The following is a 25,945-nucleotide window of genomic DNA, read 5'->3' on the forward strand; positions in this document are numbered from 1 at the left end:
AATCTGGTAGATTATAATGAAATCAATGGACTCCCTCAGCACTGCCCATATGCCAGTGGCACTGCGACTCCCATACAGTTCATTTTAAAATTTGGGTGGAGCAGGAGTCAAACTGGGGCTGCAACCGCCCTGCCCCTTGGCTCCACCCGTGGGGATAGAGATCTTCAATACGTGCCTTTAATATGTATAGTCTAAAAAATGGAGCATTTCCCCTGCCCTTGAAACCGTATTTCAAGCAGTATTCATTTATTAGGCTACTTGAGTAGGTAGCCTACATCATCCATACTATTTAATTGGTGTGATATTTAACCTGTCTGATTTTTTCCTAAGATTAGGAGAAAAACTTAAAAAAACCCAACACAGCTGACTTTATTCACCAGATCTTTATTTCACATGCATAAATTAAAAAAAACCCCAACAACCCAGATACACTATTCTGCCTCCCAGCAATTACTGTGACATAAATAGAATGACATAAATTAGATGATGTAAGCAGAGATATAAAAATGTAACATGTTTCCCTCTATTTTCGTGGGGTTTTATACAGGTAGTTACATCCGTGCCCAGTGGTTTCTTACACGTTGTGTCTCTGTTTGCAGCATAAGAAAGAAATGCACCTATTTAGTCTCATCCTATTACAGATAGGAACATTTCCTTTGTTTGTTTTTTAAGCACCTAAAAATTTCTGGGTCTTAGCTGTAGATGCGGGCTGATTTTTGTAAGGTTCTTCCTAAGGCAAGAGCTAGGGAAATATTTCACAATTAACAAACATGTAGGAAAAGACGCTGGGAAAAAAATGTGGATACATTCCCTTCTTTTTCAATGGACTTGAGGCTACAGGAATTTCGCAAGTCAGAATTTCAATATCGCGGTGGGGATTTAAGTGATGCTAATGCCCTTTCTTTAGACTTGCTCTGTTTGACTCTGGCTAATCATAAAGGCCTGGCTGAACTCCTATTAAAGTCAAGGGGAAGCATCCAACTCTTTCCAAAGGGAGTTTGACTAGGCTTTATGAACCCACGGTGACCGCTCGGATGACAAATCCTTCCTGCCCTACTGGTTTCTCTCAGGATTGGTGTTGGATGAGGGGCGTCACACAGGTGCAGCCCACAGTGATGAGCTGTTTCTCCAGGCGGTAGACGTGCTGACAGTCCCTCAGCTTCCGTCGGAGGACCAGGATCTCCTGCTGAATGGGGACAGAGTTCACGCTGTGGTCCTCCCGGCCCGTGGAGTCCACACAGCTGTAGTGGTGGCATTTGGCCTCGATGATCACCTGGGGGAACCTGTTGGGATCCTTGGTGATGCTGTGAATCAAAGGAGAGGGATGACAAGGTGTTTGAAGTACAGCCCCCGGCACCGTTCAAAGGATGATGTCCTGAATCACCAAGACCTTGCACCCAAGGAGCCTGAAACTCAGCCAGTTCTTGCTCTGTCTGTAACTCAGACATGATTTGCAATTCCCTCCCTGAAATGCACTTCTTGCCAAGGTTCGTGGATTCAGCTTGGTATTGGCTCAGCTTCTGAGCTCCTGTAATGTGGGCTTCATGAGGCTAGTTTCAGTGGAAGTTTGGCTTGATCAGGGGTTGCCTGAATCAAAGCAAAGCCATTTGGCCAAACATCCCCACGTTCCCACAACATGAACTACTCTTAGGGTCAGATCCTAACTCCATTAAACTCCCAGTGACTTAAATGATATTGGACTGTGATCTTAAGACATACTACTAGACTCCTTGGGAGGCATGGTTTGTGGTTCATAAGGTTCCTAGGTGTGCCCACACTACTAATTAATGATAATAATTAATAAGTGGCTAGTAATTATTGTCTGTAGTGGAACATCCTTACATGGGCTTTAATGAGAAATGTTGGACAATGGGTACATCTGCAGATTCCTAGCCAAATCTTTGGAGAAGACAGTGCATTTCCAAATGAAAAGGACATAGATTGTACCTGTAATTCCATGGAGACAAAGACCGGAGATTGACATCCTCAGCCATTTTAGTAGTATCGTTCATGTTACTGATGTTGATGCTGACTTCCACACTTGTAGGGAACAGGGAGTCCATTTCGGTTGGGCAGTCATTCCTCGTTTTCTGCTCTGAGCCTCTCCCTTTGTTGAGTTGAGGCCCTACTGCCCTGCCATGGGCTGAATTCTTGATTGAGAGCATCAGGATTAACACTAGGAGTAATGAACTGAACTGAATAAGAGAAACAACACTATTGGTTAGTTCAGAACCAGACTATGTACATCCAGCAGCAAGTTGCACAATCCCATTCATCCACACTCAACTATATCAGTAGTTTTTAGGTTCAGAGACTAATACAAAAAAATAAAGAGAGAAAACTGAAGGTATGTCTATACCATTGCTTCAACAGGTCTTGGCTGGGCCTCTTCTAAACAAGTCCTGCCTACCCATGCTTGGAACCTGGAAATGATCTAGTGGATCTACGCTGGGACCGCCTCAGTGGTTCCTCTTGGCTAGGCTGAAGACTGAAGAGTAACCTCCTGTGGCTGAACAGAAACCATGGTATTGCTCATATGCTTGCATGGGTATGTTTATACACATTGAACGGGGTCCAGAGGCAGCACCAAAGATGGTCAAGGGCTTGGAAGGAGGGGACATGATAGCAGTCTTCAAATACTGGAAGGGCTGCCATAAAGAAGAGGGAACATACCTTTTCTCTCTTGCTGCAGAGAGGAAGATGAGGACCAATGACTTGAAGTTGCAGCAAAGTAAGTTTAGATTGGATCCATGGAAAAAATAAACTTCTTCACTGTGAGAACAGTGAGTCAGTGGACTAGATGCCTAGGGAGGTGGTGGGATCTCCATCACTGGAGGTGTTCAAGAAGAGGTTGGACAGCCACTGGTTGGGGATGATCTAGGCATAGCGATACCTATGTTCTACCATGGGTATTTTCCATACTTCAGGGCTTTGCTGGTTGCTCACTCCCTACCTCCTTTATTCTGCTATATGTGTCAGGGTGTTTTTAAGCCTCCCCAGAGGGCAGTCTTATGTAGAGTTTTGATCATGGTTGTATAGGATGGTTTGGATAGGGCTGATCCTGCCTCAGGCAGGGAGTTGGACTAGATATGACCTCTGGAGGTCCCTTCCAGCCCCACTTCTCTAGCCTCTATGGAAATGTAAAGGTAAATCCATAGGAAGATACATGCCTTTGCCAAGTGTTAAGGGCTGGGAATGAGGTATTCTGGGTTCTTTTTGCAGGCCAAACCTGTGCTGGTATAAATGAGTACAGTTTTGTTCAGTTCACTGGATTTTTGCCCATATACCCACACAGAGGATGTCTCTCCTAAGACTGCAGACATGCAGCATGATTGCTACACAGTGATTTATCCACATTTTACTCAATCATAAGGGGCAGACACAGGACCAGCTCTCACAAGGTGGCAGCTGAAGTAGGCGCTATTACACCGCCTGGTCAAGAGGTACTAGGGGAGCTGGTTTGCCTCGGGCAAATCACTGTTCTAGAATGAAACTTATGATAGTAGTGGGCACACAACACACTCACTGGTGCAACTTTCTTCAATGTAAATTTACTTTTGGTTTTCTTAGAAACAGTGTTTCTGATGGCATAAATGCTATGTTGCATCTCTGCCTACTTTTTCTTTGGAGTAAATTGAGAATCCTCTGGAGCAGGGGTGTCAGAGGTACAGCTGGCAGACTGGGTCTGACCTATAGAAGTGGCCCACACCTGCCTCTGAATTTCCCGTGGTGACAGTGGGCCAGCAAATGGCAGGGGACTTCATTCCTGCATGCTGGCTGTGCTGACACAGTGGCTTTGGCTGGATCTGGAGACAAGTCATCCAGCAAACAAGAAGCCCCATCGTTTGGATCGGGCCTGATAATTATATCTGAGCTGGATACCCATGCCCTAGAATAAATGTGACTTGTGTCAGCATGCTATCTCTGATTTTTGTGTGTGGCCAGCTTGTCAAAGGCCGATGGGAGAAACATCAAACATCATTTCCCCTAAGACTTAAACCAAGCAGAGTCAAAAGTCTATGTTATTAGAGTATAATTTGGTAGTATAAAGAAATTCCAGGTCATATCATATCATATCATATCATGTTGCATTGCATTGCATTGCATTGCATTGCATTTAGCAAACAATTTAACATAAAATAAATCTAATTTCAGTAGAAGCACACTTCCTGCCTTTCCTACTTTAGGATACATAGAACAGAATAATATAGACAAATGATCCAGGCCACTCATAGCACGTTATTGAATCTGCTTATGAACCTTAGAATGAAAACAGAAGTTAATATTTTATATCAGTAACTAATTAGTGAGATCACGTATCTGTGTGCTCTCCCTCTCTGGCTTCCTTGTTTAATATCAAGGTGTGATTTTTTTAACAGTTAAGTCAAAGGAAATACCCAAACCAAAAACTTTGTTATTACTGAAAATGCATATCAGCAACTAAAATATAACCCTAGAGCATTGTAATCATCTTAAAACAATTAAATTCTTAGTAAATTTAGCATTACTGTACAAAAAAATGGACAGTGTAGGTCACCAGAATAAGCATGACTCTTCCCAGTGTCATAGGCATATGTTTTTAGTATTGCTGGCCCCAAATCAGATTACACTGATTTTTACAGCCAGGCTTAAGGTCAGGTGATCTGAAATAACAACCACAAAGTAAAGGTTTTGCAGTCAGATTTAACAAGCAAACCCAGTACTCACCAGTGCAGGGCTCCTTATGAATGCCTTCATATTGCAAGCTCTTGTGTTTTGCCTGTCTCTGTTCATTCACATCAGGGCTTTTTATAAAGACTGTGCTATTGTCATAGTTTCCATTGGAGGAGGTGGTCCTTTCCAACCTTATCTGCGATTTAACTTCTAGGTTTAATTTTAAGAAAAATTCCCCGCAAGAGAGGTCACATGAGAGAGAGACAGGAAGCAAAATTATTGGGGTCATTATCAAACCTTGTTAACTGCTTGTATCATAATCCTTGACTTCAAGAAGGCGAATATAAATGACAAAGGAATAAATGAGTGTTCTCAAAATCAAATGTGCTCTGCTGTGCTGATCTGAAATAAGATTAGGAGCCAAATGAATTCACTCAATGATGATTATAAAACTGAGGCGTGTCCCTGAGATCTAAACTGAGGCACGTCCCTGAGATGCTTCTTGCATTATAGAAGCTATAGGGTCCTAGGAACGACTATGTTACAATAGGATAATCAAGTAGTCCAGCGGTTCCCAAACTCTGACAGATTGCCCACCGCCAGTTTAAAATGATACAACCTTAAGTACCACCAGCCTTTTTTCTTCAGTTCAACCTTAAGTGCCACCAGCCAACTTTTGTCATATAAAGTAATTATAATGCATCTGTGAATGCGTACCACCGACAGGTTGTCTGTGCACCACTGGTACCAGAGATTGGGAACCGCTGATGCAGCCAACACCTTGTCTGCCGCAACAGCCAGCAGCACATGCCTCTGAAGAAGTTCTGATACAACTTTCCTTTAAGGAAACAGAAATCTAGGGTTGGAAGGGACCTCAAGGATCATTGGGTCCAACCCCCTGCACAAATGCAGAGATGCTATCCCTAATCATACCTCTCCAAGGCTCATCCCATCTCCTAAAAACCTTCAGTAAAGAAGATTCTGCAATTTCCCTCTTGCAGCCCCTTCTACTGCCTCACTTTTCTAACGGCGAAGATTTTCCTGAGATCTAACTTAAATCTTCCTTACTGCAAGTGTTTTTGTCTAAGTCCCCAGGCATCAGCTTTTGTTACTCTCTCTGACATAGGTGTGTTTTGATTCCTCCCACCCCTCTTGATTTCTTTTGTCAGTCTTTTCCCCCGTAGAAATATCCACTCTCTCTCAGCCCTGCTGAATGCATTGTCTTGGTATCTTGAGGCAATGAGTTCCACGGGTTAACAAGCCACAGCATGGAAAAGCACTTCCCTCTCCCAGTCTGCTTCTGCCACCCTTCTGTTCACTGATGACCACTAGTCCTTGTACGGTGTGACGGGGACGACAGACATTCACAGCATGCTTTTGCCGTTGCATTTATTTGGAATAATCTCCCTATGTTATGCTGTTACCTTTCACTGTGGTGTCTGCTTTTGGTGTGAAATCAATAGAAATAGTGAAGTCCCTTTGGCAGAGCTTTAGCGAAGAGGGGTGGCTCTCTCTGTCAGGTGACCCAGTTATGGAACAGGACCTTAGTGCATTATATAGGCATGGGACCAAAGGGCTAGTCCCATCTTTCAAGCTCATTTTTTCCAAACAGGAAATTTTTGTAGTGTTTCCTCAAAGTACCCAGGCGAAAGACGTTTCTGGAGACAGATTGCATGGCTGGGTCCCTTGGACTGAGAACGTCCCTTCTGCTTTCTCCAGCAAACAGTCCTTTTTCCACAGCACCTCAACCCAGACATTTTCCAAAAAAGGCTGCCTATTCACATGTGAGAGAAGAGTCCTTGCAAAATGGTGCTAACGGCCAATGCAATCATTAAGCAGGCCACTGGTCTTACCCCTTCCAGGGTAGGTAATGGGGCTGGAGGGGCAAATCAGGTAAGAAATAGGCCACTGCAGATCTACTAAGCCTGTTAGCACGGGAAGAAGGGGAAAGCTTGAAGGGCCCTATCCAGCCAGAACAGGACGTGCTGACCATCCTGGTAGGGCTTGAAGCTGCCAGGGTATCAGGCCGGGTGGGGCACTGAGCATCTTCCCCGCACGCTGAAGGTGTAAGGAGTTGAAAGTGCCCATCACAGCCCCGAGGATCGTATCTCTACACACAAATGAAAATATAGTGGCTGCCTGGACAGATAAGATTGTCTGACTACAAAGCCAGTAAGTCAGTTTTCTTGCTTTGCAGCCCGTCTCCCTCCAGCGTCCCTCTACCCACTTGTAATGTACCTTGTCACTGTAGTGGGCGCATGACACGTACCCCATTTAATGCAAACCTGCTTTCAGGTGAGTCTGCTTCATCTTCCTAGTAGTTTGTCCCTGACTTTCATCATTTGGAGGTCAGTGCTGTCTGAGGTCGAACTGTCCTGGTGCAAGGCTGAATTTTCTTTTGGCTTCTGGAAGGAAGGATTTTTATAGCAGGGAGCTCTGCTGGAGAACACTTAATGGTGGCACCTGGGTTTCCAAGCTAATCTGATTATAGCCAGTGCTCGGTATTGATCCATTGTGAAGCCTTGCCCCAAAACATCAGGCCCTGACTTGACAAGTTGGAGCCTGATCCTGTATCAAGTTGTCTCCTTTGGGAGTCTCTCCACTGTTTGACCTGCAGCCAGATCAATAGAGATGCATCCACCAGTGAAAGTCATGGTAGATCCCTTTTCCCCCATGCTTTTGCATGCCATGCTTGGAGGCAGCCTCTCCATCCATTCTCTGGGGCATGCCAAAATCCTTAAACTCCTTGGGAAATCCAGGAGCAACACGATCGGGTTAGATTATCCTCTCTGGATGACCTGCCTATGGAAACTGCACCTGTACTCGTGTCTGCTATAGAGGCAAAACCTGGTGGACAGGAATGGAAGTACCATGCCAGCCATGATTTTGATCCATTAAAGAAATGTCTACCTTGGGGTCTCTGCCTTCATTTGCATATCTTGGGGCATAAGATCTTGCTTCAGACCTAGTCTTCCTTTGAATCAGGGTGGGGAAGGAGGGAATGAGAACAGGAAGAGGGTGCGGCAATTGTGTGTTTTTTTTCTTTTGGGGACAGACCAAACCTGCTCCCTCAGACTCCAGTTTCGAGGCGCCGTGCAGCCTGCTGGAGCCAGGAGACCTCTGGAGAGGTAGATCTGTTGCACTGAGATTGAAGCAAGATGCCATTTCTGTCAAAGCTTGCAGATGCAAGGGGGGGGCGGGCGGGCTTCACTCTTGCAGACTGAAAATCAGGAAGATAAGGTGGTGCAGAGGTAGGATCGCTGCAAGTCTTGCTGGATCCAGAGCATGAGGATGCAAAGACATCTGTGTAATGAAGCCTCCTAACCTGAGCCTTCCACCTTCTCTCATGGACTCACATTTTAGCCCTATACCATCTTCCCAGAAAACCCTCCCAGAAGGAGGAGTACTGTATTTTACTAGCTAGGTGCTTGGGGTCGTGGCGAAAAGGTAAGTACTTGTTAGTAACTGTGCAGCAAAGCATTTGCTGTAGTAGGACGGCTCACTGTCATGCAGCCACAGTGTCGCCATTTCCAAATGTTTACTCTAGTCGTCCCATTCCTGCTGTTCCCTGCTAAAGGGTGCTGGATTGAAGATTACTTCGGGGTGCTAGGCGGGGTGGATGGGGTTCCCTCCCTGGAGGCACTCGTCCTCCCAGATCAAATACCCACAGAGCAACAGAATGAATACACTTCTTCAGTAGTTGTCCCCATGCTTCATGGCCTGTGACCACTTATCCCACCTCTACCACCAGCTATACCAAACCTCGCAACCCCGAGGAACTGACACAGGGAGCCGGCATGGGAAGTTCCCACTTTTATGTAGTCCCATGCAAGGGACATGCAGGTTTAATTCCCCTCAAATTAAGTCTAGGTCTCCTACATTCTTGGGGAGTGCTTTGACCACTGAGCTACTGGAGGAACGGGGAGACCTCCCCACTTCATCTGGATGCATTTTTATGGGGTTGGCACCTAATTGCAAGAGGCTAAGGGTTGTGAATTCAGATTGGGTAGCGGGGAAGGACCTGAGTGGGATGCCTCAGTTCTGGAGAGAGACCAGGCTTAAGATGTACTGATGTCATCAGCATTTCCTTCTGGCCAGCTGAGGCAGGCACCTAAACATCTGCTCTCAGTGGTGGCAGATGGCAGCCCAAGAAGCAATGGTCTCAAGTTGCAGCAAGGAGCAACGGTCTCAAGTTGCAGTGAGGAAAGCTTAGGTTGAATATAAGGGAGAACTTGTTCACAAGGAGGGTAGTAAAGCATTGCAACAGGTTACCCAGGGAAGTGGTGGACTCTCCATACCTGGAGGTTTTGAAGACCTGGCTAGACAAAGCCTTGCTGGGATGATCTAGATGGGGATGGCCCTGCTTTGAACAGGGGTTGGACTAGATGGTCTCCTGAGGTCCTGTCCAACCCTCATTTTCTATGATTAGACACCACAGTAATGAATGGCACGACACTTCAGTTCTTTTATGGGCTCATTTCTGATGCATTTTCTTTCTGGACTCCTGAGTTGATGACTTTTGAATCAGGGTTTTGCAAATAACCTGAAGCATGTCCTATTCACTCTATGCCTGCCCATGACTCCAAATCCTGCTCTCTGTTATGTCATTAGGGTGCAAATGCAGGTAGGCTTTACTCTGTTGTTCCTGAGATAAGTGTGACCTACATAAGCTCCCTGAAGAATATGCTGAAATCTGAAATATTACATGTGTAATTCAGTTTCCCTTAGAGAGGGATTTTCTCTTTAGCCACTTACTGAAATATCCATTCAAAGTGGGTCAGCGAACTTTCCATTTCTGAAACCAGAAAGGTAGTTTAAGGTTACAGTGACGAAACCTTACTCTAAAGGAGGATGATGGGTCTAGACCCTAACGGAGGATGATGGGTCTATCAGTGGTCTGGGTCACCACTGCTTTTGACACGTGACTAGATAACACTGACATAGCTTCAAACTTTAAAAAAAAAGAAAGAAAAGGAGAAAAAAACCTTTCTATGGTCAGATTTGACATGAAAACAATTAAATTGTAGTACACACATGCATACACATGCACATGCACATGCACTTGCACTGTATATCCAGGAGTATAACTCTTCTGTCACCAGCTGTCAGCAGCTTCAAGGGCTAGGGTTGGGGTATTTGACCAGTCAAATAAAGTTTAGCCAATTGACCAGTCAAATATTGGTCAAAAGTTGTAAAAAAAAATTGCCAATAGGCCCAAATAATGCACAGAAAAAACACAACTTTTCCACTAAGAAAGGTGTTTAAAGAAAAGCACAAAAATTGCCTTTCTGTCAAGAAAACTACAAAAAAATTGGTTTCTTGGTAAAATTTCTATAACTTTTGAGTAGTCAAAAATATGCAGTCAATTGGCAATATTTGATTGGTCAATCGGCCGGCTTGCTAACCCTAACAAGGACCAAGTTCCAATACCTGCAGTTTCCTCTGAAAATTAGTGACTGCCACATTCATTTCTCCAACTTTGACTTGGACTTCTGTTCCCGGCCAAACCAGTCCAGCCATCTGTGCAAAAAAGCCCCCAAGCTGCAACCAGATGGCAATGAGGATTACTTTTATAGGGAAGGGGACAAGCTGAAGGTTGAGACCAATGAAAGAGAGAATTTGTTCTTGATCTGCTTGAATGACTTCAGGTTAGCAGGGCTTGATGGCCCTCATCCCAGGGTACTGGAGGAACGGGAAAAGGGAATTTGAGTCCTTGGGAGTAATATTTATCAAGTCATGGGAGATGGACAAGTACCAGAGGACTGGAAAAGGGCCAGCATAGTGCCCCTCTTCAAAAAATCAAAAAGGAGGACCTAGGGAATTATAGACCATTTAGCCAGACCTCAGCACTGGGAAGTTACTGGAGCATATATCATAGGGAAGCTGCTTGTAAGCATCTGGAGGAAGAAAAGCTGTTCTCGAGCAGCCAGCATGGATTTGGCAAGAACAAATTGGACCAAATCATTTTGACCTTCTTCAGGAAAGTAAGTAGCTGGGTGGATGGAGGGGATGCGGTAGATCAGTGATTCTCAAGCAGGATGCTGTGGCATCCTCGGGTGCCTTGAGATCCTTTCTGAGGTGCCACAATGCCATGCAGTATTAGCACTGTTAGGTGTGCAAGCATATTTCACAAGATGAAACCATAGCATTAAAAAAACTCTGAACTGGTGTGGTCTTTCTGAGTTCTTTGCAATAGAAGAAATTGTTGTATTTTTCCATGGTGAAAAAATGAGTGAAAACTAGCTGGCATTTTCTGAGTGGTGCTTGGAGTCTAAAAAGGTTGGAAAACACTGCAGTAAAGATGCCATCTCTGGATTTCAGTAAGGCTTTTGACAAAGTCCCCTATGACCTTCTCACAAACAACTTGGAGATAGATGAGCTAGGCAAAGCTGCTATAAGGTGGAGAGAAAACTACCTCAATAGTTGCAAGCAGAGGTTAATTTATAAATGGATCCATATTGGAATGGCAGGAGGTTTCAAAGGAGTCCCGCAAGCATTGGTCCTGGGCCCGATGCTGTTCAATGTTTGTTAATGATTTGGATGCTGGACTAGAATGTTTTTGAGCAAATTTGAAGATGATACAAAACTGGGAATGACCATGAACACACTGGAGGACAGGAGCACGTTCAAGAAGGCTCTTAATAAAGGGCTTGGAAGGCAAAGCATATGAGGAAAGATTGCAGAACTGGGTGTTTGAGAAGGGACATCATAGCAACCTTCAAATATCTGAAGGGCTGCCATCAAAAAGAGGGAGAACACCTTTTCTCCATCCCCGAAGAAAGAAGCATGCATAGCAATGGCTTGAAATTGTGGCAAAGTTGGTTTCAGTTTGGTCTCGAGAATAACTTCACTGTCCTAAGAGTAAGGCAGTGGAATAGACTGCCTAGGAAAGGTGTGGAGTCTCCATCATTGGAAGTCTTCAAAAAAAGGTTGGACAAGGATCAGCCAGAGCTGAGCTAGGAGTAGCTATGCCTGGAGTGTGTTATGACGGGGAATAGTTGGAAGCTCAGAAGTGCCGCCACTCACGAGTCATGGGGAGACCGAGAGGACCCCTGCCCTGAGAGCAAGTAGATGTTGGACAGGAGAACAAAGCAGAGCTCCACAGACTGCTTAGTTAGAAAACAAGAGTCAAAGGCCTAGGATAAGTTTATGGAGGACAGAAGTGGGGTAGGATCGGTGGTGTTGTCCCCACGTTGCAGGCCAGAGTGGGGGATGTTTGGGTTTTTGCCCCATGCTCCTGAGCTTTGTTGGTTGCTTCGTGGGGCTGGGAAGGAATTTCTCATCCCTCCATCTCTAGATGCTACAAGAGTCAGGGGGGTTGGGGGTTGTCTTCTCTGAAGCATTGGGTGTCAGATATTGGCTGTAGCCAAGGCTGGGGATTTTGGCTTGGGTGTGCCAGTACTCCTTTTGGAACGAAAACCCAGCAACTCCTGGTTAGAGGCTCTTGCTGCTCTGCTACATTTGAGGTCGGGCAGGAGTTCTTACCTTGTGGTCAGGTTTGATGTGGACCAGGAGAGTTTTTGCCTTCCTCTGTAGTGCAGGGCTGTGGTCCATGTCCTTGGATCTTGAGTGTATTTAACAACTTCACAATGGCGAGACCTTGGCAATGCCCTCATCCCCCTGCCTTACCTAGGCAGGTGAGGGCGTCCTTGGGCTATGTGCCTTGTAGTTGGGTGACAGTGTTGTTTGTGGTTTTTTTGGAATAGGTTACACCAGGATGGGTATGGGGTGGTTTAGATGGGGATCTGCTTGCCTCGAACAAGAAGTTGGACTAAATGACATTCTCAAGTCCTTTCCAACCCAACTTTTCTGTGATTCTGCTGAAGATGGAGAGAGGTTCACAAAAGCCTGTGCTCTCACACTTATAATGTTTGTGTGTAATATATATCTATATCTATAAATATATACTTTAGAGAATAAAATGTCTATTAATATATATTAATATAATATGTGTGTATGTATTACACACTCAAATATATTTTATATATTAAATATTAATATTGTGTGTATGATTATGAATGCATGTGTGTATGCATATACACATACTCATTAAACATGCTTTAATATATATTATATCATATGTTTGTGTGTATGTGTGTGTTTTTATATATACATATATATGTATATATATGTATATATGTTAGTGTTAGATATATATGTAGATATAGACATATGTATAGGTATAGATATATCTATAGATGAGGTCTATAGGTCTGAAGCTCTCTCCTGCCTTTTAATAGTTCAATTGTTAGTTCAAGTGTCATATATATAGATATATCTATACATAAATGGCTATATCTATATATATATGACAATCTCTTTGTCTATGTATATAGATATATCTATGTCTATCACACATCTGTGTGTACGTGTTACAACATTGTGCTCATAATTGTATGTGTATGTGCACACACGCGTGTGTGGGGGGGTATGTACACACATGTGCGTGTGGGTGTGTGCACCTCCTCTCTCTCTCTTTCTCTCTCATTAAATATGGTATAATTCAGTAGAGGGCAGGATAAATATGCACCTTGATAGACTGACTAAATAAGGTTGGGGCTGGACTCGATGATCTCTCGAGGTCCCTTCCAGCCCTGATGTCTATGATGTCTATGAAAGGTGTGCATATAGAACACACATGCACAGACACACACGCACACCCCTAATTTAGTCTGTAAAGGTGCATATTTACCCTTCTTTCTACTGAAGATAGGCATGCAACCTTCATTGCATCAGCATCTCAGAAAACTGCTATCTTTCTTTTAACGAGCTTGTTCTCGTAAGCTGTTGTCTGGAATAGACACTTTGATATCCCCGTTTCACAGGTTGGGAACTGGAGTGCTACGTGACTCACCCAGGTTCACAAAGGAAGTCCTGTGGTAGAATCAGAACTTGAACCCAAGTCTTACAAGTATTAGGCTTGTGGCCTAACTACTGCTTCAATCACATAGGGAGATAAAGCTCCTTCCCTTCCAAGGTCCTCTGTGACAGGGTGACGTTTGAGGATGTGATGCACCTCACACAAATCCCCCTGCTGTGTCCCTTCTTTCTTGTTTCCAAATGCATGTCTGAATTTTTCAAGCTGAGCTAAGCTTACTGATATGTAACCACACCCCTGTGGTTTCTCGTGGTGGTTGACACATTTGCTGGATGACTGATACCTAATAGTAAACTGACTGCCCACTTTGTTATCTGACTCTGTCAAACAGTGTAGGGGAAGTGTTAGAGATCATCCAGCAGCTTAGGCTGGTTTTAGGTCTCTTTTTAGCCTGATTTATGTTAATTGACAAAGGCTTGATTTATTTTCTTAATGCCTTGCAACCTCCCCCAAGTAGTGGGGACATTGTACATTGATTTAGGAGCAGATCAAAAAAAGGATTGTGATTCAGAAAGGCTGGTTTTCTCTTCGTCTTGCAGGGCGAGTGTTGAGGGGAGGGGGAAAGTAAGCTATACCCTTCTCCCCACTACTTATCCCAGGCTAACCCATTTCCAAAGTGCTTGCATAGGAGGAAGAGCAGTAGGGAAGTTGCTCATCTCACCTGCCCTGTGATTCTTCACCACCACTGCTGCCCTTGTCACTCGTGCCAACGAGGACCAGCTTCCCACTGTACATGTTAATGAACAAACAGCCCCCAACGAGCTGACAGTCCAACTAAAAAGGAGCTGACAATCGAACTAACAATTGAACTATTAAAAGGCAGCAGAGAGCTTCAGACCTATGCATGCCGGAGCAAAAGTTGGCACGTTAAGCAGTGACCCTAGTACATTGGTGATCACAGGCACACGTGTTTAGCTGGCATCACAGGATCAGTGAGTTCTTTAGGGTGAATTTTGAAGGGGATGCTCAGGCAACTGTGTACAGCAATGGGAAATGAAGGGCATCAAAAAGAAAGCATGAAAGAGCTTGTCTGAATATTTGCTAGTAGGCAATGGAAGCTAATCCCTGGCATCAGAGGCTGATCAGAAAGAGGAGCTGACACCTTGGTAGAGAATGAGAGTTAGGTGGTAGGATGGAAGCAGGCCATCGAAGACTTTACAAATGAAGAGAAGTGGCTTATGTTTGATGTGATGGAGAAGTGGGGGCAGTGGAGAGAGTCAAAGCAAGGGCTGCCTCTGTTGGTGACAGGCTAGGAGAATGACCTTTAGGGGCTGGACTAGATGACCTTGTGAGGTCCCTTCTGGCCTAGTTCCTATAATCCTATGATAACATTGTGGATGGCTGTGAGCAGAGGAAGAATACATTTACCGAGGTCAGAAGAAAAGAACATGGCCATAACTGAGATTTGACCCGACAAGTTTGTAGTGCCGAGGGACAAGGAAAGCTGTCCTGTAGAGATGCTTATGCAAAAAAAAAACAAACAAAAAAACAAAAAAACAAAAAAAACCCCACCTGGCAAGACTGAGATTTGTTGTGGGTGAAAGATCCAAGACAAAGATGACACCCCTGTTACAGGCATATGGGGGATATGGGTAGGGGGAAGTATTTTATCAGAGAAGTATGGTCCCTCCCATTTATTATCTCGGCAGGATGCTGAAGAGAAAGGTGTGAGAAATCCTGTTATTGATGGATAAGGAGTAATCTAGGGTTCTTCTGAATCCTGCAGAGGCACGGACGTATACCCTGATGAATGAATCTGGATATCCCTTTCTAAATTAATGTTAGCATTAGTGTTTCTGGCTGAACATTCCTCCTACCCATGCTGATAGGATGGATGCTGATGTCTAGTTGCTCTCTCTTGCTAAGCCCTTGGCCTCAGTGTCATCCCATAACACCCTCGGCTTATGCTCTTCATGAAAAAAAAAAGAATTTCCTTCTATTTATAAACTGGTTTGTAATTAAACCCATAAAGATCTCAGTTACAAGTGTTTTGCTTTATTTCCTGATGCTCCAATGCTTGTTTCATGCTACTTTTGACTCAATTTGAAACTCTATGCCTTCTGTCTTATCACCTCAATATCTGAGTGCCTTGATCTTTAGCATGTTTTATCTTCATGACACCATTCAGAGATGGGGAAATGCTACTTATTTCTGTTGTACATATGAGAGACCAAGGCACAGGCATGCTGACGTACCCAAGATCAAGGACTACAATGGTGGCAAACTGGGGTATTAAACCCAGGACTGGAACTAATCCTACTCTCTTAGCTACTGAAACTTCCTCTCTTTCTTTTTACTCCTAGCTTTTTATAATGACCAAAACTTATGTACAATGACACAACTTTCAATGAATGCCAGTCTAGTTTCCCCCCTGCTCGACTTCAGTTGAGACACGGCATGCTCCGCCTCACCAGAAAAGCAACAAGCTGCAAAATAAAAGCTGTCTCCTTTCATCTCTAAATATAATGGCCTATTCATCCTCTGCTGTAAATCAGAAGTAGCTGCACTGAAGTTAATGGAAGAAACAGGTCTGTTGTTTGCATGCTAAGGAAGGATGTTGGAATGGGATACAACTATAATCAAGTCTTTCAGGGGGTTGCTGAAAAAAACATCGTATTTACATGTCCTGAAATCCAAATATGGGAATCCCTTGTTCTACTTTTATTTTGGTTTATGTTGCTGTAACATTACTGTTTTTAGTAGTGCTTCCCTGATCTAAAATGGGAGTAATATGACAGTAAATCAGGCCCTCTTTCTTCCTTTGTGAACACACACATTTTATGTGGTGTCCTATGTGGTACATGAAAGAGAACATGTGCCATTATTCTGACTCCTTGCCCAGGAATTGGTTTAATTTAGGCTTATTCCTTGATGCCAGAGAGGACTTTCACAAATCCTATAATACTGACCCAGGCTAGATAGAAAGGAGGGCATCCCATGAACAGACCTTCCCTTTTTGCGAAGCAGTTCTCTAGTAGTTATCCTGTGGCAGAGCAAATCTTTTGCTAACTCACCTCCCTGTTACTTCTCTATAGCTGTCTCATCCTCTGCTACAATGACCAGCTGCTCAACTCAAGACCTTTTATCCTGATCTGGAAATAGGGATTTGGGCTCTCGTACTGCTTGGTAGAGCAGTAAGCATCTGAACTTTCTCTCTTGTGCAAGAGTGAAACAACTGGGAACTGCTGCAGAAACAAGTTTTATTAGACAAATAGGGTGGGTTAGACAGGGACAATTCTGCCTTGAACAGAGGCTTGGACTAGATGACCTCTTTAGGACCTTACAACTTGAGTCCCTGTCTAAGACTAACATATCTATCCTAGACCATCAGCTTGTATAAATGGACATGGTCCCTGTAGCGGGTCAGTAGGGGGTACTCTTGCGTTGAGCCACCCACCTCCCTGCACCCGACCACCTGCCAGGCTCCGAATGCCTCCCTAGGGGCGCCTTACATCCGGCCGACCCCCTTCCTGGAGTACACTCGCTAGCCTGGGGGTAATGTCACCACCACCACCCTGAGAAGGGACTGTCTCGGCCCTGTGTCCTCGGGGAAACACAGGCCTAATAGTCTGATGGGTACTTGACCCATTACAGGCACTTGGGGCACTTCCCCAAGTCAGGGGGCAAAAAGTAAAGTCTCCCTTAGTCCGCAGACCGAAGGGGTCTCTTAGGCATAATTAAACCCACCCCTCAATAAGTCTCTCACACCAGTCACAAAGGAGAACTTTATTGATTACAGGGGGTAGGGTAAACTAGGGTACAGGGTTGAGCAATATCTTAGAAATCCTAACGAGCAAACAGTGTGGCTGAGGTAGCCTTTTGATTGCGCATCTGTGTTACCGCCAGCTAGATATCTAATCCGATTGAGTAGCTTACTCACAAGCATCTTCCAGAGGCTGGTTGAGTTTCCCCTCTGAAGTCTTGGGGTAAGAGGGAGAGCTAGGTCCAGATGGTAAGGCTTCTCTGTCTCCCCTGCTTTGCTGCTGCTTCCCCTCATGGCCGAAGAGAGCGAGCCTCCTTCCCCCCCAACCTATATAGCCCCTGTGACCTCATTCACCTGGGCCAGTGGAGGTCAGCCCCAGTTGGCTGTCGGCCAACCAATTTGAAATACATCACCTGTTACCAGGCAGATTCCAGCTCCCCAGGTAGATGCCCCTCACCCAGGTGGCTGATGCCAGTCAGGTAGGCAGAGGGAGCAGGTTTCCCCCCTCCCTCAGGAATGCAGCCAGCTCAGGTTACTTAAAGAGACAGGCTGAGGTGTGAATCCTCTGTGCTGGCCCATCTGGATCACATTGTCGCAGGGCAGAGATTTTGGGGAGAAACCAAGGTGGCTTTCTGCCACAGTCCCATTGATATACGGGAATATGGCTGGATTTAGGGGTGCAGATGGTGTGGGACAGTGTTGCATATAACATAATACATATTTTCTTTAGTTAAAGAACAACTAGATGCTTTATCAATATGCCAGGGGGCTAGCGCTATACTGGTCAGTTTAAGATCAAATCAAAAACCTATTGGAATGTATACAAATTTGCTAGATTATACATAAAGCTTTAAAAAACTATAACAAACTAAGCAAAAATAGTCAAAAGGTGTTGTTCCATTAGTCTTCTAGTCATTGCAGTTAGGCATATGCCTTTTATTCACGTCCATGAAACAAAATTTAGCTTTCTTGATGGTCTTGACAGTGCTTCCAATACTTGATTGTCAATCATGTCTACAGCTGAGTTAATATTACCACACCTAAGTTAAGCTAGAGCTACAAACAGTCTGCAGAACTGTGAAATAGAAGAGAGCTATTACTAAGAATGGCTAATGACAGTGCAATTGAAGAAGAAAGAATAGTTCAAATAGAAGAACATCCTTTTTAATGAAAAATGTCATTAATATCATTGGAGTGGAGAGAGCTTAACAGAAGTGGGGAGATGACAAGAAGTTATGAAATCAGCTGACTCTCTAAGCACAGTCTGAATAGAAATGTAGCTGCCCCTCCCAAGAGTTCATTTCAAAGTTTGGGTGAAGCAGGAATAAAAGGGAGGGGGGGTGCAACTGCAGCACTGCTTTTCCTCCCCTCCCACCCATCCACTCTGGTCTGGGAACACCTGGCTCTCTCTAGGGCTGACTCCAAGGATGCACAAGTTAAAGTAGGTGGCTGGCTGGTTGTCTGAGTCTCTAAGTGTAAAGAAGTTAAGAACAAAAAGGAAAGTCCTCAATATTTGTCTAGAGAGCATAATGCATGCTTTGGATGAATGGGTTGGGAGGTCCTTCTCCTTAGACCCCGTTATTTTGGTTGCAGTAAGCGATGCAACAGGCAAGATGAGCTGTAGGAAGACCTTTACTGAGCATGCACAGAGGGCATAGGCAGAAGTTACAGTTGTCATGTGATTGCCCCCTTGAAAGTGCTCTACAGCTGTGCCCTGACAGAAGTGCACAGCTGCAGTGCTTTATGTGACAAATTAACCCTCATTATATGAGGGTTCTGATGAAAGCTCTCTGTGGGAGCTCCAATCCACCTGCCTTCCCTTCAGCACAGGCTGGGCAAACCCCAGCCCGAGCTCCCTTCCCTCCCTTCTCTCCTCATCCCTTCATGCAAATAGCACTGCAGCTGGGAGGGTGGGAGTGGGGCTAAGGGAAAGAAGCTACAAACATGCAGCTCCCCAGCTGGATCAGCTCCAAAGTGGAACTCAATTCCCCCACTTTCGAGACCCAGCAACGACTTTCTGTTGAGTTGGGAGAGTGGGTCTAACTCGTGGCACTTTCTGTGGAGTGCCATGAGTTAGACTGGGGAGCTGCACATCTATCAGTGACCAGGGATTGCTTTGTGCATGCTTTAAGGTTTGTGTTTATATAAAAGACTGGCTTCACCTTGTTTTCCTTTGTCGCTATTGTACCACTAGAATACCTTCTTCCTGAAACCAGTGTCTTCAATTCTACTTGCTGTGCTACACCTGCCAATCGCCATGAAAAGGCTCTCGAGCTGTTTCAGATGAGAGGAAAAGTGCACTGATGATGGAGCTTTCATTGTTGCTGCTTACATAGCAGTTGGATCCGCTGTGACCAAGTTATACCTAAGCATGCATTTGTCTTAAAGATGGAGACCCCGGTTTATCTTGTAAGATGCTGTGAGGTATAGTTCATGGAGAACATATCAAGAGGTTGGTGTTAGAAGTGTGACCCAAAGTGATTTTTGTGAGCAAAGAGCTTTAAGGACTTGCTCAGGGTCATTTTTCCATTCCTTTTTACTTATGTTCAGAAAAGGGTTAAGAACAAAGAAGGAAATTCACCATTTCCCCAAAGTCTACACATTTCTGACCACAGTCCCATTTAGTTCACAGAAATATCCCAATCATGTGATTCAGAGCAAGGCCCTGGGCATGGTGGAATGATGACATCACTGCTCTTCCTGTTCTCATGTTTGACCTCACAGAAAGGAAGCTGCAGAAACGTGAGTAGGTGGGAGGCAGAAACTTGCTGCCCTACTTGAACTACATCCCTGGCCACTTGGACAAGCTATTGCTTGTGGCCTGAGAAGGCTATGGGGGTGTGTGTGTGTGTGTGGGGGGGGGTGAGCATGATGCCAATTAAAAACACACTTCTTTATAAAGTTTCCTGTGATATGTATGGGTTGGTGCTCTTCTGGGGAAGGGGAATGAAGTAGACAATGCCTTGAGGGCTCTTCCATCCTGTTCACTATGACTCTTGACCTCTTTTAACTGCACACTCAAACCCCATCATGGGAAAGAGCCAGGTACTGGAACAGGGATGAGGAGGTCTGGGGACCTGTTGCCAGCTTCTGCTGTATGGGCAGGTTACTCTTCTTCCCTGTTCCTTAGCCTCTCCCTTTGTCAGACAGGGTTCACTGGACTACATCCTGCCCATTAAGTGCCATCTCCTTTGCTATTATTCCTTTATAAGTGCTGCTGTACTGGGTCAGCCCACAGGTCCTTCCAGCCCAGTCTCCTGTTCCTACAGTGGCACAGAGTGGATGGTGAAGGGAAAAAGTATTTATGTTGGGCCCCTCCTGACTTATCTGTTCCCTATGCCTGTCCCCTACAACTTCCAGCATTCAGAGGCCTAGCAAGTGTCAGTCCTAATGGTCATGTTTAATACAGAGCAGAGACTGTGCTGGGGTAGGCTTTTTAAGACCTCTTTGACCCCTAAAAGGCTATCCCTAAATCAGGGAGGAGCCCAACCTGTTGAAAGCAGATGGACAGCTGAGATCTCATAGGGTGGAGGGATGGGGGTTGCTGTGACCTGGTGAGGGTCAAGGATATGAGAGCAAGGAGGGAGAATAGGGGTATGGGGCTGGGTGCTAATCCTCAGGTGGAGCAGAAGAGCTGTAGTGGAAGTTATGGCAGGGAGCTACTAGAAGTGTGAGTAGGTAGGCCTCCAATTATTTGGTTGGGTGATATGTGATTCTGTGCATGTGGAAATCGGTAGTAATTTGAAGGGAAATGTGTTGTCAAATTGACAGACTCACAGTTTATGTCAGGGACAAGTCAGCATGGGTAAGGCATCCCTGCCTACCTCCATAAGGTCTGTTTTGGGGGCAGAGGGCTATCCGATTACAGGACCAGGAAATGGTGCAGTATACAATTCCAAATCATGGTTACAGCCGTGAAGTGCAATGCCGACAAATGCAATGTGCTATACCTTATGAGGAAATAAAAAATTCAGCTATAAAGTGAGAGACACTTGGCTATATGGCAGCACTATGGAAAAGGACTTGGGGGTCTTGGCAGATCACAGACTCAATATGAGTTTATAATGTGATGCAGCCACACGAAAAGGAAATGCAGTTTTGGCTGCATCAATAGAAGCATTAGGTGCAAGATATGGGAGATGATAATACCTATTTACTTGGCACTGGTTAGGCTTCATCCGGAGCACTGTGTGCAGTTCTGGGCTCCACATTTCAAGAAGGAGGTGGGAAAAGTTAGACAGGGTCCAGAGGTGGGCAACAAAGATGGCAAAGGGCTTGGAAAGCAAGTCATATGAGGAGGGGCTGAAGTAACTTGGTATGTTCAGCTTGCAGAAAAGGGGATATGATAGCCGTCTTCAAATACTTGATGGGCTACCATAAAGAGAAAGGAAAGCATCTTGTCTTCTTTGCTGCAAAGAGGAGGATGTGGACCAATGGCTTGAAGTTGCAACAAAGTAAGTTTAGACTGGATATCCAGAAAAGAAAAACACTTCTTCACTGTGAGAACAGGAATAGATGCCTAGGGGAGTTGTGGACTCTCCATCACTGGAGATGTTCAAGAGGAGGTTGGACAACCACTAGTTAGGGATGATCTAGGTGTAGCGATGCCTAAGTTTTATCATGGGTTCTGGGCTTTGCTGGTTGCCCTCTCTCTCACTTTCTGCCACGTGTGCCATGGAGTTTTTAAGCCTTCCTCAGAGGCATTGTGTGCGGGCTGCATCCAAGGCTGGGGGTTTTGACTGGGCTGCGCCAATGCTCCTGCTGGGACCAAAGCTGGTGGTTCCCGTGTAGAAGGTCTTACCTCTGCATTCAGGGTCAGACCCATCGCCATATTTGAGGTTGGGAAGGAATTTTACTCCATGATCAGATTGGCATGGACTATGGGGGGGTTTGCCTTCCTCTGTAGCAGGGGCCACGGCCCTCTACCTGGGAACCCTTGAGCATGTATTGACAATATTTTATAGAAGTGGGACATTGGCTGCCATGGTCCCCCTGTTTTTCTGTGGCAGGTTAGGGTGTTTGGTTTGTGCTATGTCAGGGTTGAGGGCAGTCTTATGTAGAGCTTAGATTATGGATTTTATAGGATGATTTGGATAGGGCTGATCCTGCCTTAGGTGGGGAGTTGGACTAGATGACTTCTGGAGGTCCCTTCCAGCCCAGGTTCTCTATGACTCTCTGATGTTGCTGGTGATGGTGAAAGGCTTTGCTTGGGCTATATTGTCCAGACCAAATTTTGAATGTATGCTGGCAACACAAGAGTTAAGTTTTGGCCCCGTGGGCCAGCAGACCCCTTTGTCATTCGTTATATAACTGTGACTGAAGCAAGCTTCTCTGCCTACGCTCCAGAAGTGTAAGTAAATCAAAATCCATCTTTTGAAACTGCACGAGTCCCCGTACCGCTCAGACTCCTCGCCGCTAATCCCGCCTCTTCCCATCCGATACCACCCTCGGCCCACCGTGACCTTGGGGCCGCTGTTCCCTGACATTACATGAGATGCAAACTCTGACCAGCATACGTAGCTAATCCATAGAAGAGAAGGCTGAGAGACATGGTGGTTTCTACCTCATCAGAAGTCTTTCTAGGGACAAAAAAAGTCCCGGTTCAATATCGATGCTTTTCAGGATGTCCAGTTAGATGGTTGCAGTGATACTTTCTGGCCTTACAATGTATGGAAATCCCGGGAGGCACTTTCTATGAGAAGTTCTTGTGGCAGGACACACTTTTACCCAGAAGGCCAGTCATAACTGCTTCAAGGGTATTTCACAGGGATTGTTTTGTCTCTTTATTTGCATGTGAAATGAGGCCACTGCTGTGTGAACAAGAACACTTGCAATTTGCAGTTCACTCTTTGTCACTTTGACTTTTATTATCGCTTAAATTCAGGCATCTACCCAGAAATAACAGCTTGCTGCTCGGACCACATTGTGGACAGCCGTTATGAATAGTGATGCAAACCATTCGCACGTAGAAAATGGAGCTGTGTTCATCAGATAACTCGTTTGCAGCAGATGCAACCAGCTCCGCTGATGTATCAAATAGCCTCTGATTGCGGCTAATGCAATTGTTCTGCGGATGAGTGTGCTCTTTGTCATGCTGCTAGTCTTGTAAATGCTTCTCATTTCTAAAGAGGTGGATTGATTTTCCCCATCCTGGCTAAGAGACAGCCCTGTTCCCAGAACAGACCAGGGACCAAAATGTTACTCTGGTTGGTCTTGGCTTCCCTTTGGCAGCGTAGGGGAAGTAAGAGGTGTTGGCATTTTTCCTGATGCGGAGTACTTGCCTCTCCATGCTGGTTCCCCTGCAGTGGTGGGCCTGTTGGTGGGCAGGACGGAATAGCAGCCCAGCTGCAACAGAGGTTGTGTCCTATTTGCACTGATTACAATAGTCCTTAAAACTAAATATAATGTATGGAAACTCCAGTTGCAGTCTGTGCAGATACAAGCTGTGCAAAGACTAAGCTGGGTGTGTGCGTGTTAGCATATTCCTTAAGCCTCCCTGTGCTCCTGTGTTAGGCAACTTGTGATTAATCCTAAAGGAGCTACTATGTTGGCACAAGGTGCAAGATTTGTCTCTGCAATGTCTATTAGTAGGGGTAAATCTAACTCGAGGAGGTGGGCAGCCAATTTTGCAGGGAGATTGTGGGGCTGGCCACTGTATTTATGGCCTCATCACAGTGGGGGGTCCCCCATGCCTCTGACTAGTGGCCGTGCCCCTTGCTGCTGATTGGTTGAGGGGTGAGGCTACATGACCAGCAACTCTCTCAGCCAATCAGTGGTGAGGGATGGGAAAGACAGCCATCTTGGACTGCCCTTCATGTAGCCAGACCCCGCCCCCCCAGCCTTTCTATATCCTCTGTCACAAGGTTGCCTCCCCCATTCAGTAAGGGACCCACACTTCCCCTGATCCTCCTCTTGTTGCTAACATACTTGTAGAAACCCTTCTTGCTCCCCTTCACATCCCTTGCTCGCTGCAACTCTAATCGCACTTTGTCCTTCCTGACTTCACCCCTGCATGCCCGAGCAATGCTTGTATATTCTTCCTTAGTTATTTGTCCAATTTTCCACTTCTTATACATTTCTTTTTTGTGATTTAGCTTACTGAAGAGTTCCATCCTAAGCCAAGCTGGTCTTCTGCCATACCTGCTAGTCTTCCTGTGCTCTCAGTTAGGCTTCTTTAAAGTACAGCCAGCTCTCCTGGACTCCTTGCCCCCTCAGACCGGCGTCCCAGGGAATCCTGCCCATGAGTTATATGAGCGAGTCAAAGTCTTCTTTTCTGTAGTCCAGGGTCCTTGGTCAGCTGCTCTCCATCCTTCCTTTCCTCAGGATCCTCAACTCAATCATGTCATGGTCACTGCTGCCCAACTTGTCATCCATTACTACATCCCCCTCCAATCCTTCCCTCTTTGTGAGCAGCAGGTCAAGAAGAACAGGACCCCACATTGGTATCTCCAACATTTGACCAGCAAGTTGTCCCCAAAACTCTCCAAAAACCTTCTGGATCACCTGTGCACTGCTGTATTGCCCTTCCAGCAAATGTCAGGGTCATGGAAGTCTCCCATGGGAACCAGGCCATGTGATTTGGAAACTTCCACTAGCTGTTTGAAGAGATCTGCATCCACCATTTCCTCCTGGTCTGGTGGTCTATAGCAGACCCTCACCATGACATCACCCTTGCTACTTTCCCCTCTGACCACAATCCTATTGGATTGTGGGTGACTGTATTTTTAAAGAGGCATCCATTGGGAATCGCTGTACATAATTTTTTGCTTTCTGTTCCCCGAGGGGATGTAGAGAGAAGTGCAAGTCAGAAGAAGAGATTTCTTGAGATGCAGTCCTCCATAAAGGAACTAGAGCTCTTACATCCATTCAGAACCTCTGTAGTAAATGGGGACCATTTACAAATATGGGATGCGGTATGTTATCAAAAACAGGTATCTTATCTTTTCATGCACTGTGGGATTCTGTCTTTTGGTATAAATCACTAACCTCAGCACAGCGGTTCTGCATGCAACTCATGCATAACTTTCAACAGTAACAGCAAGAAGGCACTCAGTTCAAGTGGAAAATGGCCAACTTTGTGGCTGAAAAGGAGTGACGTCCTTTGAAATGTGGAACGGCTGGAAAGTGTAATCGGAACCTTACTTACGAATGGAAAACCTTTTCAGATTTCCAGTTCAAATGAAGGAAGTGGACTAATAAAGATATGTACTGAGTTTGGAGTTTATTAGGTTAGTGGCACATTCCCTTCCAAACTAAGTCATCGTTGGCAGGAATAATTCAGTATGATGAAAAGTGGTGATGATGCTAACTGCTTTTGTGTGTTCCCTGACGTTTTTCTTGCAGGTACCATGTTGATGCTGAAACACTGGATTACACGACATAGCGAAAGCCTCTTGTTTGGAGTGGGTTGGCAGTGGTTCATGTGAAAAAACTCTTTATTCCTCCCCTCCCCTCTGAAACTGGAAAATGACCTTTAAGGGTAAATGAAATATATAACCAAAACTGACTGTGTTGAATGAAAGCTCTTATTTATGAACTCTTTATTGATTTAAAGTTGGGTTTTTCCAAATGAAACATGTCTATAAAGGTTTCAATACACAAATGTTTGCAGTTAACGAGATCAGTTTTGAGACGTCAAATGAAAGAAACTGGAAACATATTAGGAATTATTTTCAAGTTATTTTTGGTCATTTGTATTCCTATTTCTCTGA

At 45.0% G+C, this 25,945-nt stretch overlaps 1 protein-coding gene across 2 annotated transcripts in view; it reads right to left on the reverse strand.

Annotated features, from left to right (window-relative positions):
* Positions 1-388: 388 nt before the first annotated feature.
* LOC149872512 (interleukin-17A-like) overlaps positions 389-25,945 on the reverse strand; it is a 55,733-nt gene continuing 30,176 nt past the window's right edge. Inside the window, exons 1-3 of one of the 2 annotated variants that reach the window (XM_090030569.1) lie at positions 4,708-4,911; positions 1,948-2,195; positions 389-1,304 (exon numbers count right to left, since the gene is read on the reverse strand). In XM_090030569.1, the coding sequence (XP_089886695.1) occupies positions 1,067-1,304; positions 1,948-2,195; positions 4,708-4,773 (552 nt within the window). In that variant the 5' untranslated portion in view covers positions 4,774-4,911 and the 3' untranslated portion in view covers positions 389-1,066. Of the gene's footprint in view, positions 1,305-1,947; positions 2,196-4,707; positions 4,912-25,945 lie in introns of those variants that run through there. The other variant, XM_090030559.1, reaches the window with a different exon arrangement.

The sequence above is a fragment of the Crocodylus siamensis genome, chromosome 1 (assembly GCF_052110815.1).
Source record: "Crocodylus siamensis isolate JL-2025a chromosome 1, ASM5211081v1, whole genome shotgun sequence".
Lineage (NCBI taxonomy): Eukaryota > Metazoa > Chordata > Crocodylia > Crocodylidae > Crocodylus > Crocodylus siamensis.